This window comes from Solenopsis invicta, chromosome 11 (genome assembly GCF_016802725.1).
Source record: "Solenopsis invicta isolate M01_SB chromosome 11, UNIL_Sinv_3.0, whole genome shotgun sequence".
Taxonomy (NCBI): Eukaryota; Metazoa; Arthropoda; class Insecta; order Hymenoptera; family Formicidae; genus Solenopsis; species Solenopsis invicta.
In genome coordinates, this window is record NC_052674.1 from 14,028,767 (window position 1) to 14,042,420 (window position 13,654).

Consider the following 13,654-nt stretch of genomic DNA (forward strand, 5'->3'; position numbering starts at 1 on the left):
GCAATAAAAGTGGCATTTGTTGGAAGTAATGAAGTTTTATTTACAAATCAAGGCATTAATTTTATATTCACACGCGTGTCTTTGTTCTCTACTCTCACTCATATGTTAAAATCTGTAACCCGTTCAAGGTCATAAAAAAATATGAAAAAGTAATCGCTTTACACAAGTTTTACTTTTTTTTACTTTTCAAGTTATTTTCAATTATCTCGTTTATGCAAAGTATACTTTATTTCCACAGATAGTGTCGAGGAGAAGTCCTTGCATTCACACTTTTATTTAATCCTAGAATACTAATAATACGTAATAAAAAAATAGCATTAAGTTTTTCTTTGTTATTCTTACTCATTAAAATAGCATGGTTTATTTCTAATAAAAATTTATTTCTCTCATCTTGATAATTTTTTTTTTTTTAGGAAAAATCTCAACAAACGTCAATTTAACGTATGATTAGTATTAATGTCTTAAAAGTATGATTAGTATTCTAAGGTTAACGCTGCGTTTGGCGCTAAATGTGGTCAATTGATCCTGAACTTTATAAAGCGGCATAATCGATTCGGCTATATATATAATTCGATGACGTCAGAAAGACAAGGGAATCTACGGAAATTCCTCCATAGTGACCTGTACTCTTATAAAAGCATATAAAATCATAATCTGGAAGATAGAAGATTTAAGAGGCAAAATCAAAAATTATAAAATTAGATGAGAAATATTTCATGTCAGTGAATAATATAAAAACCGACCTACCACTCTTTATTATATTTAAAATTTCGAAGATAAAATTTTTCAATAAATAATTTAAAAAGACTTATTGACATGATGTCAATTTCTTATCTGCTTGCTCAAATAATATTCTGAAGTAAAAAAAATAATCCAGGCATTAATAGATATTTTCAGATCTTGAAAGTCTAATAAAGAAGACTATATTTTCGGTAATTTGTTTTAATCTATACGATGGATTTTCATAGATTTTTGTAAACTTATACATATTGAAATATCTTTGGAAAATTTGGTATAGATATGTTCATTAATTTCAAAATTATTAATATTTTAACATTTTACAAAAACGGTGACGTGCATATATCTCAGTTATAGATAATCAAAAACAAAAAGTTCCTAGAATTTATTTTTAAATAGTATTTCTTGAAAAATTTATATTTTTTTGCTGTTAGATCAATTTTTATGCGAGAAAACCGACTTGTGATTTAATTCTGGAATTCTATTTATATTATTCTTACATTAACACTTTTCTGGGTGAAAATTTATTCACATAATTTATTCACAAGAAGTTTGTTTAGTTATTTTTATGTCTGTAGGTTTTTTTATAGATTACGAAATGTTAAAATAACTAAACTAATACTAATGTAAACAAAATTTTATTAAACATTATTTTAAGTTATCAAATTTTTAATAACAAAAACTGTATTAAATTTGAATTAGCATTTAGATAAAAATTCACCTATAGTAATATTCCAGGTCAAATACGATTTTGACAAACAACTTGATTTAGTGATTGTTAAGGAATAAAAATATCATTAGTTCTTCACTCAGCGTATTAAATTTTTATCAAAATTTTTTTATAGACACGTAAAAAATGATAATTTTTTAGTTATATCGTAATAAAAATGAGGGACATGTACAATAAATCTATACATGTATGAAAAGTCACATAGATTTTAAAAAATCCGCGAAAATAGCCTTCATTAAACTTTTAAAATTAAAAAAGCTCAATATCAAAAATTAATCTATATATTTACTATTCGCTAAATTAACTAATACCAGACATGTGTAAAGTTTCATCAAACTTATTTCTCCGTATTTTTACAATGAAAAGTAACAATCAAGAAAACATTGAGATTTTGTAGATATTTGAAAAATATCTACTTAAAAGTATCAAAATTTTTTTATAGCATTGACTATAAATATGAAGCATTCAATATAATCCTTTTTTATTAAAAAAAAGATAGTAACAAAAGCCAGAAAAAAAACAAATTAAAATTATTGTAAAAATAATATTTTTCAATAAAACTGTCTTTTTATATATTTTTAATTAGATGTAGATGTTGAAGTCAATTTGTAACGGCTTCATAGTTATGACTAAGGCAGGGTCTACAATGTGCAGAGTAAACTTGGCTGAGAGAAGTAAGAGTAGGTGTATGTATTTTCGCTGTAAGAAGCTGGAGTAAGAACATCAGCAAATAAATTTATTTCTTACTCCAACTCCAGCCTTCACGCTTACTTCATATATTGTAGACAGCCTCTAAGGCTGTAGAAGTTATTTAAAAGTTGTTTAAAATTTATAAGATGTCTAAAAGATGTCTATAGACATCTGAAAGACATCTGAAAGATTTTGGTCACATAAATGTTGTCTTTACGATTTCTATAAGATATCCTTAAAACATTCCCAGATATCTCACATTAGATAAAATACTTTTTAGATCCCTATCTTTTTAAAACTTTTCAAAAGAAATGCAAAACATCTCAAGACATAATAAGAAATCTTTTAGAAATCTAAAAAGAAATCTTAGCTGTCTGGGAAATAAAGATAAAGGGTCTTCTTTAAGAATTCGACGATACTTTTTTCATGATTGTACATGCTTTCGTAAAATTATCTCGATAGATCTTCTAAAGTCACGAAACTTAAATACGTAAAGCCACTATATTGTGCCACTTTAATTAGCGACACGAAGATCACAATTAATACGATCGAGGATCGATCGCATTTAGCGCTAGATGTGCAGTGCGAATAACAACCCTTTTTTATCTTACAGGCAAACCTGTATCCATAATCGCAAGTAATCACTAAATACGTACTGAAAAAAACGTTATTAATTGGACTAAATTTTTCAAATTAATTAAGTTTCTTCAGTTCAAGTATTTATATATTTAACTTGAATACATAAAATACTTTAACTTCAAGTACTTGCATTTTTAATTTAAATACAATTTTTTATCTTGATTCCTTTGGTTTAAATATGATGTATATTCATGATGTATTTACGTTAAATATATAAATACTTGAAATTCTGAAATTTTGTGTATTTAACTTAAATACATTATAAATATTTAAACTAAAGAAATTTAATCAAATTGAAAAATTTAGTTAAGTTGACAAGGTTTTATTTCAGTGTGACTGCCCGTTAATTCTACGATTCTAATTGCCCGATACAAAAGTTGCGGGATCCAATGTGAATAATCACATAAAGTTGAAACGTGGAGAACCACATTTAGCGCTAATCGCGCAATGCGAATATGAATGATTTTAAAAAGTCTGCATTTACATCTCGGTGCAGCTGCTGTTCCCAATGCGACTATCCGATTTCTACGAATTTTATTTCAACTCGAGAAAGGAGAGGAAATGTGTATATATATGTATGTATGTATGTATATATGTGTGTGTGTGTGTGTGTGTGTGTGTGTGTGTGTGTGTGTGTGTGTATATATATATATATATATATATATATATATATGTATATGTATATGTATATACATGCACATGTATATAATTGTAAGATTCTATTCTGGGATATAATCAGATAGCCGCATTTTGTGCCAAAACACTATCGGTGTGAGCACAGAACCATGCTACTTTATTGCAATGAAAGGCGGCGCGAGCCTTCAACGGGTTAACAATAAATCACGAAAAAAGAACCTTTATACAATTCGCGCAGCAATGATAATAATACAATTGTTCCTAATTTTATATAGCGCGCAAAAGCCGCGCGTCCTCGCTTTTAATCTTTTCTTTTTTTTTCACGTTTTCCTTTTAAGAAATTTTTTCTGAATCTCCATATATAAAAAGGGCTCAACTTGAATTGGCGCGACGGCCGTTGCTCGGCGAAAGCCTCAAACGCTATTATTTTTTTTTCTTCACACATACACACACACACACACACACACACACACACACACACACATACTTACACATGTTACATACAAATACACGCATCATACACACACGCGCGCACATTCTCTACTCCTCTATGCCATTTTTGGATGTGTGTGTGTGTGTGTGTGTGTGTATGTGTGTGTAATATATATATGTGTGCGATTATACACCACGCACACACGTACACACACACACACACTTTTTTTTATAAATTCGTCGCTTCATTATGCGTAGCAAGGCGGTTCGAAATGATGATTGCGATTTTAAGGAGAACATTATTGGCAACTTTCTTGTTCGTGTTTCTCCTTGTTTCAAACTATGTTGAAATATCACGTATTTGCGTACGAAACGTCGAATTTTCAAGTCTGCAAATATAAAAAAAGCCTTCAACGTATACACCTCTTGCAAATAAATAAATAAAATGGACGCTTGAATTGCACGGCCTTTTGAAAACTGTACATACCTTTCGTGTAACTTTTTGTTTTAGATAACAAGATTTTATTTTGTCTTATTAATATAATCTATATCTATAAAATTCGCCAAACTCCTCGAGATCGATAAAAAGTAAAAATGGACTTTTCATACGCAATAACGTAATAATAATGCTGTGCTGTAGCTAAAATGCTTTAAGATCCTTGAATCCTTAGATTCTTCCTCGCGTTTGTGTACAATTTTGATCTATGCATCTGTGCATCCTTGAATTCTTAGATTCTATATATCTTCAAGTCTGAATCTTCAATTCTTTGGAATTCTAGCCTAACCAATGTGGAAATTGTTCGATGTTTCAATCCTAAATTGTTAAATCTCCGAAGATCTTTAAATATACTCTTTCTCTCTCTTTTGATTTCTTACTAGCTGATTTTCCGATACCCAAATTTTTGACAGATTTCAATCCTTCTAATATCTCAAAAATTAAATTTCTTTTGATTATTCTATCCACGATCCTTAACTTCTAAATCATAGTTTTACTATGCTAACGTGAATTTTTATAAGTATCACAAAACATAGTGTTGGATCATTGCACGCTTAGATAATCGATGGATTCGTGGACTTTTATTATATTCTTACAGTCTCAGAATTTAGAATAATTGATTACGATTCTCAACTCTTCCTCGACTGGGCAGAGATCGATGAATTTTTAAATTCCTATAATTTTCGTTTAACTGCTTGGATGCTTGGACCTATGGATTCTCGGATCCTCAGATCGTGCACAGATTTGTTCCAAACCAGACATATGACGGTTATTATGTTAACGGAGTCGTTTCGATGGGCGTTACAAAGAGAATATTACGATACACATTCGCGCGTAACAATGTTTACAAGAAACACCGGCACACTTACTAAGTACAGAAGGATGGAAGAATCGGAAGCCACATCAAAAATCTTTTCGTTAAAATCTCTGCCTTATTTAAGTAGAAATAATGTAATTCAAACAATCGGATCTCTCCGAGTTATTATATATATATATATATATATATATATATATATATATATATATATATATATATATATATAATTTAATAAAACATTCCAAAATACAGGGTAGTCCAAAAATTCTATCGCAGTTGCATGCATGGAGGAAGACTTTTTGATAAAATAACTAAAAAAAATTTTGCACGAATAGCTTTGATATTTTTACACGAAGTAAAATCTCTAATATACATATATGTAAAAATTTTCTTATTGATCATACAATCATATTATGTATCTAAATTAAGCTTTGTATTTTTTTCTTTGTATATCCTATTTATTATTTTCAAAGATTAAAAATAATTATTTTCTATCATATTATCATCATTTTTAATATGAAGAACATTTGATATCCATAATTTTTTTACTCACTCAAAGAAAAACAGATTTTTACAATTTTACATTATAAGTTAAAAAATTTTGGTCTTCCAAATTATCCGTGTCAACAAAAGACAATTTTTTTATTAATTATCGTTAATATATTTCGATTTTCGATCCACCCTGTATTCGAATGAAGAAAAAAAAAATAAAAGACGCAAACGTAGCCGAGTTTGTTACAAACTGTGATATTGGTAATCAATATATTCATTGAATATATCGATAATAATGTCGTCATTTCAACGCAAAATTTTAAAAAATTTTGTTACTTTCACCTCAAATTGTAATTTTGGAAAATATTTTCTTATTATAGTCAAAGTCTAGATGTGTAATTTTTCAGTAGCAAGATATGCAAAGTAAAATATTCAGTTTTTTTCTACACTTGAATGACGACATCAATGTCGATAATTACAATACATAATTATATTAATATAATAATAACATTAACAAAAGTAAAAGCCCAAAAAAATAACAGTTTGAATTGATTATAATAGTACAATGCACTTTGTACATTCATTATGTTCGATCAAGCAGCTGTGATTGTTTATAAATTACGCATTAGTAAATATATGCACATACGCGTAAGGATATACTGCTGCTTATCTATTGCCCCCACATTGGGCTATATCTAAATTATTCTAATTTGTTAATGACATTATCGTACAATTCGTTTCGTTGGAGCAAGAAAATTGTTAATTAAAATTCGTAAATAAAATTCGTAAATTCTATTAAAACATGTTTTTCCTCTCTCTCTCTCTCTCTCTATATATATATATATATATATATACGTTTCGTTTTCAAAATAAATGAGTTAAAATAAATTATAAAACTTAAAAAGAATACTAAACATTAATATTTTCTCGATCATTGTAAAAATTATTGTAAGATTAAAATTTAATTTCACGTGTGATTCTTCCCTTCCCCTCTTTTCTTTTATTTCTGTGATATATTTCGTGCAGATTGGCAGTCATATATCTGATAATTCAAATTGGCAGTTGTTAGTAGTAAGACTGGATAAAAGTACATTAGCAAGTTTACAATAAAAAAAAATTGCGAGATTATCTAATGTTTAAATATAACATATTAATTTTATGTGCACGCGCGTATACCATACATATGCACACACACATACACACACACGCGCGCGCACGCGCAATTAAATAATATATTGAAAATAAATTGTCTCTTTCTTTCTCTCTCTATAATATATATTTTTTCAAAGGATATATATATATATATATATATATATATATATACATTCATATTATATCAAAGAATAAGAGAAATGCCTGAATATATTGTTATTCTTACAAAAATCTATTTAATTCCACATTAAATAAATTATTTTTGCTCCAAAAAAACGAATAATTAAACATGACATAACTTCATAGCTTGGAGGGAAAGAATGATATGCATTGGCCCAGCTTTCAGTTTATCATTATTGACAATATGTGATTCGTGATTATTCTTGATTATATAATTTATCCTTTCTTTTCTCTTAACAACACATTTAATTTATTATTGATGTGACTTCTTTAAAATTTCTGCAAACCAATCAATATTTTCTTTCAATTTTAATTAATACTCAAAAATCACATACTTTTTATCATGTTAAATTTTTTGAAACTTTTGGCAAACATAGAAAAAGAACTTTGCTGTGCTGGAAAAGCAAAAATTAATATATTCAGAAAGATATGAGTCTAATTACAATATTTTATTCCAATAAATATATTGGAAACAAATACAATTATTTACTTAATAATGAAAATTGGTAAAAATAAAAGTAAAAATGGAAATGTTTATAAATATCAAAGTTAATAAAAGAATAGTAGTACATACCCTGTAAAATTTCAATGTCACCATTTTAAATGCCGCATACAGAGCGTTCTATAAAAGATGTGTACCAGCAGCAGGAAATATTGTGCACAGTACTCAAATATAACATTAATAAAACGCTTAATTTGCGCACAAATTTTTCCAAAACCAATGATTTTGTTGGATGCTTTACAGATATATTTAATAATAGGAATTGAATCATTATAATTTCTGCATAATTTTATAAACCTTGTTAACCCCTTGAGTAGCAGAATGTTTCGGACAAAATATGTGGGATCAGAAAAAAAGTACTACAATTTCCATAAAATTTACCATATAAAATATTTGAGATTTTGGATGAGGATAATTTCCCTGAAAACGAATTTATGAACAAAATTTAAAATTCTAAATGGCTGATGTAAGACTATGTAAAACTCCAAAAATATTACAATTTTTTGCATTCAAAGAGAAATATTGCAATTTTTTGCATTCAAAGAGAATAGAATTATTTGAAATTTCATATACTCACACACAGGTGCAGCAATTCAATTTCTGAAAAGTATTATAGAAAACAGTTTAGAAATAATCATTAAGTTTTGTTTTAGCAGAAATTTAAAAAAGCTTATACAATTACATAATTATATGGAAGTTTTAAATAATGTGAAACATATTTTAAATATTTTTTTTTATTATTTTGTAAATATGTTCCTTTTTGCCGTTTAAAATATTGGCCTAATCAGCCATTTCAAATTTAAAATTTTTCAATCCAAATTTGATTTTTACATCCAAAAATCCCTACAATGTTTCAGGAAAATTACTTTAATTACCTAGTTTACACCGAACTCTTATACGCGTACCAAGTATTAAGCTATAACCATATCACTATAACCATACCAAATTATTTAATACACTCAATAAACATTTGCGGATTAATTTGAACACTATTATCAGATTAAGCTGGTATGCGTATCAAAAGATTCCAACATGCTGTAAACGCTTAATTCATATTAAAGTCGCCAGCTCAACTATTGCTATTAGGTTGAGGATAGAATTAAGTTTTGAGATTTAAAAAAAATGCAAATCATACATATGATGAAACACTCCCTTTTTTTTAACTGCTGACAGAAAAAAATATTTTCGGCCAGAACATAGAACTTTATCTGGAAACCTAATCTAACTTGTTTTATGATAAATTAATATAAACAGGGACGTAAATGTATAGTCTGTACCAACTTGATACTACTTTAGTTTACACCGAATACTTCGGTACGCGTACTAAGCAAATGTTTACAGCGTTACATGTGTGCTGAATATGCGTACTATTTTGATTCGATATATTTATTTGATACATATAGTATCAGATTAACATGTCATCGTTTACACCGTCGAACTAAATTAATTTATTACGATATAGTAATTGATACGCGGATTAAACGATCGGTGTAATCTAGGCACTATCAATCGATTTAACGGTGTAAACTATGTAAGAAAATGAGTCGCAAAAGAAATGCATGCGATACCAAAAGATGTCAATACCTTCAGAAACACAGCAAAATTTGATGGCAAAAGGCGTCAATGCCAGTCAAGGGGTTAAGATACCGATTTCTGAAATAAAAGATTTAAAAAGTATCTTTTGTTATGTTTAGCAAGCGATTTACATAACACTATATTCATAAGTATAAAGATGAAAGTTTATTCAATAAAATACGCAGAAAATTGTTATTTCTATTCCTCGATAATGTAAACGAGTAGTTGACAATATATTCTTATAAACTTGAAAATCTCTTAGTCCTGAAATATTCTCCAAATTTAAAAGTTTTTGGGCTATAGTAAGATTAAATTTGCACATTCAATTTTTCGAAGATTCTCAAACAGTTAAAGTAACATATCAAATATTTTACTTTAACAAATTTCTAAATTCTTATCTAGATTTTTAATTTCTAGATATTTATTCTAGATTTGTATTGATATTCGATCTTTGTATCCACACATTTTAAAAGTTATAGTAATTTAATACTAAATTTTAAAATATCTCTGATCTTTTTATAGTATTATTTTAAATTAAAATAGTTAAAATAAAATTTTCCCCATCTTGAACTTATAACAATAAAAAATATACTTTAAATTGCTACCTGCTACTGTTACCCTCCTTTTTTCAACATATCTGTAAGTTGGGTCAGAAGCACTCATAAACGTAATCGGAGCATTGATGACTTCTGTGCAATCAAATCTAAGTGAACAGAATTTGTGTCTCGGCTCAAATTGAAAAACTATACAGCAACAACAGCATGGCCCATCAAACGACTCGAAGCAATCTCTCTTCTTTTCCTCTCTTCATACTTTTCCTTTCTTATAACTTTACATTTTTTAGTATACATTTTACAGTATACAATCACCGACAGTCACCCTAACCATCGCTCTCTTTTCTCTCGCGATCGATCAATCTTTCTCTAAACAATTTCCGCTCGATGGAGATTCCTGGTTTTATCCTTCACTAGGTTCTTTTATCGAGTACAGACATATTTTCAGTCCAATGCGGACAAGGTCGATATAGTTCATCGCTTTCGACACTTGGTGCAAAATGGAAGAACACTCGCGCTTCGAAGCTGATTCAGTCTTCATTGCGTTGCTCACCAGGAAGAGAGATATCAGCAGCTATAACTGTGTGTGTCGACTTAAATGACGCGCTTTCAGGATATAAGACATTTGACTCTGCTGAATCGAAGTGATTTTTCCAAAGATCAACGAGGAGCACTTCGGGATCCTTCGCCACATAGCGAGTGGGTCACATGGAGCAGTCCCCTTAGAATCCTTCGGAAGGTGCATTGAGCGACAAGACTGGCTGCATTGCCAGGATTCAGGTGGGGCTAGGAAGCAGCCATTGAAATTGAAGTCGGCAGGCTTTGATTGCTCTGCACCGCGTGCGCAGGTATCTGATTGTAAGGATGATTGCTATTACACAGCACCGTGTAGATGTTATCTACATTGCTGAGCTTTTCGAAAAAAGGGATTAGATCCAGAAGCTCGGAGTCCGTCATGTCATCAAACCAAGATGCCACTGGAACCTGCAAGAAAATATATACCATCTTTATTATTCATCACTTACAGAACTCACAGTATCTGATTTATCAAAATAAAAGCGATTATGTGTGTATATGTGCGCGCGCGCGTACGGTGTACATGTATATGTGTAATATATACACACCTATATATGTATATATTTTATTTAATACTAAAGTAGTCTTTTTTATGTATTATTATAGGTATAACTCACCGCGTTATCTGGATGGAAAATGTAACTGGCAGGACTATTATCTACAATAATGATTTGCTGCAAATCCCGACCTAATTTGTTCAAATCCTTAACATAGTTTCCTCTGTGGAACACACAAGATTCTCTGAATAACCTCGCTCTAAATACACCCCATCGATCTAATAGATCCGCCACTGGGTCTGCATACTGCAAAATGTCACAAATATTGTTATTAACCAAATTTTAGTAATAAAAGTTATTTTCTAATGATTACATATGTAATAATAAATTTATCCTTTATTTAAATAGATAATTTTCTGTGTAATACAGAAAATTAAATAATAAAATTTATAGAAAATTTATAGAATATTTTAAGTTTATTACTTCTATCTTTCATTGGCTAATAAATTTATGGCAAACTAAATCATGAATAAGTAGATGATAAAACATAAATAGTCAATTATCACAAGTTTAATTTGTATTTATTAAGATCAGAGGATTACTTCTTTATTTTTTTTTTATGAACTTACCTTAGCCAAGCTCGCAGTGAACAGTACACATTCATATAATTCACCCATTCTTTGCAAAAACTCGTCTACATAAGGCCTCTTTAAGACGTACACTTGATGTACTGTTCCATCAATTTCTACAGGAACAACAAAGTCCGCATTGTTGATTGGTTTGAAAGAACTATGCACCAAAGTTTCATCCAAGTCAATTACCATGCACTTTTTGTGCATGTCTTGGTGCCTGACTGGTGGTAGGAGAAACCTTGGAGATCCGGTACCAGGTGGTGGTGAGCCACGACCATCACCTTGCAAAGAACTAGCCTTGGAGCTCTTTGAACTGCCACCTCGACCCCTTCCGAAGCAGCAGAGCAATGAGCGCAAAAGCCCACGTCCTCTCGGCTTCTTGCCACTCGATGTAGTATTGTTGGTTGTTTCATTTTCTCGAGGTAACTGAGCTAAAAAGATAACAACCAATTACTTCTTGTGTCAACTACTATCATGCAAATATAAGAAAAATTAGAAATTTAGGTTTATACAAATTATATTTTCTCAAATTACATATTCTAAACAGGCTTGTTTAGAATGTCTGTATAGGCAATTTTGTTGCCCATACAGAATACTGACAGAAAACCAGAAAAAACATTAGAAATATATTCATATTTGCAAGTTCTGGTTTTCGAAAGTATGATAATGCTATATTTTTATTATAGATAAACTTATTTTTAAAAAATATTACAATGTCTTTTTCTATGCATATACTTGTACATGCATGATGAAGACATTTTCTCAAATGTTACCAATAAAAAAAGCATACTGATCAGACCTGATGTATTTAATCTAGACTACTTTAAAATCTACAATGTGCATTTGCTTCTTGTTTATGCTCTTGGCCTATTATCTTTTTTATCTTTTTGCATCTTTGCACTCTATTTTATTAACAATCATGTTTCTTGTCTTTTTAAGAGAATTTTTTAACTTTTATCTCCAATTTCAATAACAGTGCATAAAGAGATAGGCAAAAAGATAAAATAGATAAAAAGCAAGAAACATAAGAAGCAAAGAACACATTGTAAATTAACTTTAAAGTTCATTGGAGACATTGTCAAGCCAAAAAGTTCAGAAAGTTTAGGTCAAAACAAGCAATTGCACCTTGCGCATATGTACAATTATGGAAGTAATGTGCTGCAATTAACCTTTTGCAGCGAGTTTTTTTGCCGTTTCCTTCCCCTTAGAGAGCCTCTCGTGAAAGGCACGTGAAAGGTTAAAGGGCATGATATGGCACAAGAAAATAAGGAAATTCGTGACACCGCGGAGGCTGCACAACACGGAGTGACAAGGGTTTGAACAGGAATGGCAATACGGACGCGGAGTGCAAGGGGCAAGAAACACGGCACTGGAGACGACACGCGAGAAGTTGCATACGAGAAAGGAACAAATGATGAAGTTGGACGACGTAGGTTGAGGAAACAAACGCGAGTGCGGATACCGTAACAGGTGTAGAGGAAACGAAATCCCGGCGCAGCATCTGGCGGAGAGCATCACGAAGACGTCGCGGGAGCGGAGGCGAGAGAAAGAAGAGGAGAAGGACGGGATGAAGGCGCGGATCTATTTACGGGGATACGCACCTTTCTCGCTGTTGAACGCGCCTAACTCGTCATCCCGCGACACTTGGGTGATAATGGACGATGCGTCCATTTAAACATTAGTCGGTGGTCCCTGCGTACTTGATCGCGAATTCCGTTAACGCGCGCGCGCGCGCCAGCCGACGGACGGACGGACGGGCGGGCGGAGCGAGCGAACGAACGAACGAACGAGCGAGCGAGCGAGCGAGCAAGCGAGTGAACGAACACGCGAGCGAGCGAGCAAGCGAGTGAACGAACACGCGCGCGCGCGAGACACGAAGAGTGCGACGGCTCCGCGCGCGCAAGATTGGGACGAGACGAGAGAGGGCGAGCGAGCAAGCAAGACGGAGCCGTGATCGGACGAGACGAGCGAGCGAGCGAGCGAGCGAGCAAGAGTGCGCGCGCGCGCACGTGTGTGCGAGGAAAAGGGAGAGAGAAAGCGAGCGCGACGCGCACACAAGCTAACCTCACTCTCTCGCTCGTGGCGCACGGAGCAACCCCCTCAGCACCTCACGTCCCTCTCCAATATCATCACTGCTGTCGCCGCCACCGGCGCCGCTGTTCCCCCCTCCACTGCCCCTACTACGTAGATCGGCGCGCGACAAATGGAGACGCATAGGCGCAGGCACGACCAAATCACCAGACGCGACACGCGTCGCTGCTGCAGCATACGCAAGCATACGCCAGCATACGCGCGCAAAGGACCGACGGGTGTTGG

The 13,654-nt window shown here is 32.0% G+C and overlaps 1 protein-coding gene across 6 annotated transcripts; it reads right to left on the bottom strand.

Moving 5' to 3' along the window:
* Nucleotides 1-15: 15 nt before the first annotated feature.
* LOC105196602 (carboxy-terminal domain RNA polymerase II polypeptide A small phosphatase 1) lies at nucleotides 16-13,388 on the bottom strand. Of its 6 annotated transcripts, XR_005575914.1 has the most exons (7): nucleotides 12,508-12,929; nucleotides 11,336-11,769; nucleotides 10,827-11,012; nucleotides 9,685-10,617; nucleotides 9,089-9,157; nucleotides 8,082-8,104; nucleotides 16-7,924 (listed from the first exon to the last, which is right to left on the bottom strand). XR_005575914.1 is itself a non-coding variant. In XM_011162616.3 (4 exons), the coding sequence occupies exons 1-4, from the start codon at nucleotides 13,007-13,009 to the stop codon at nucleotides 10,420-10,422; spliced, it is 888 nt and encodes a 295-aa protein (XP_011160918.1). In that variant the 5' UTR covers nucleotides 13,010-13,388; the 3' UTR covers nucleotides 8,223-10,419. The 6 variants fall into 6 exon arrangements, 2 of the variants coding, with proteins under 2 accessions (XP_011160918.1, XP_039311150.1); XR_005575913.1 differs by having other exon boundaries at nucleotides 16-8,104; XR_005575912.1 differs by having other exon boundaries at nucleotides 9,089-10,617.
* Between the last annotated feature and the right edge of the window lie 266 nt (nucleotides 13,389-13,654).

Coding starts and splice junctions, on each gene's coding strand:
- LOC105196602 (XM_039455216.1), bottom strand. CDS start 12,853: ATGCTCTCCGCCAGATGCTGCGCCGGGATTTCGTTTCCTCTACACCTG. Junction 11,013..11,335: donor TCACTGCGAGCTTGGCTAAG/GTAAGTTCATAA, acceptor GACATTTTGCAG/TATGCAGACCCAGTGGCGGA. Junction 10,618..10,826: donor TTTTCCATCCAGATAACGCG/GTGAGTTATACC, acceptor ATTTTCTTGCAG/GTTCCAGTGGCATCTTGGTT.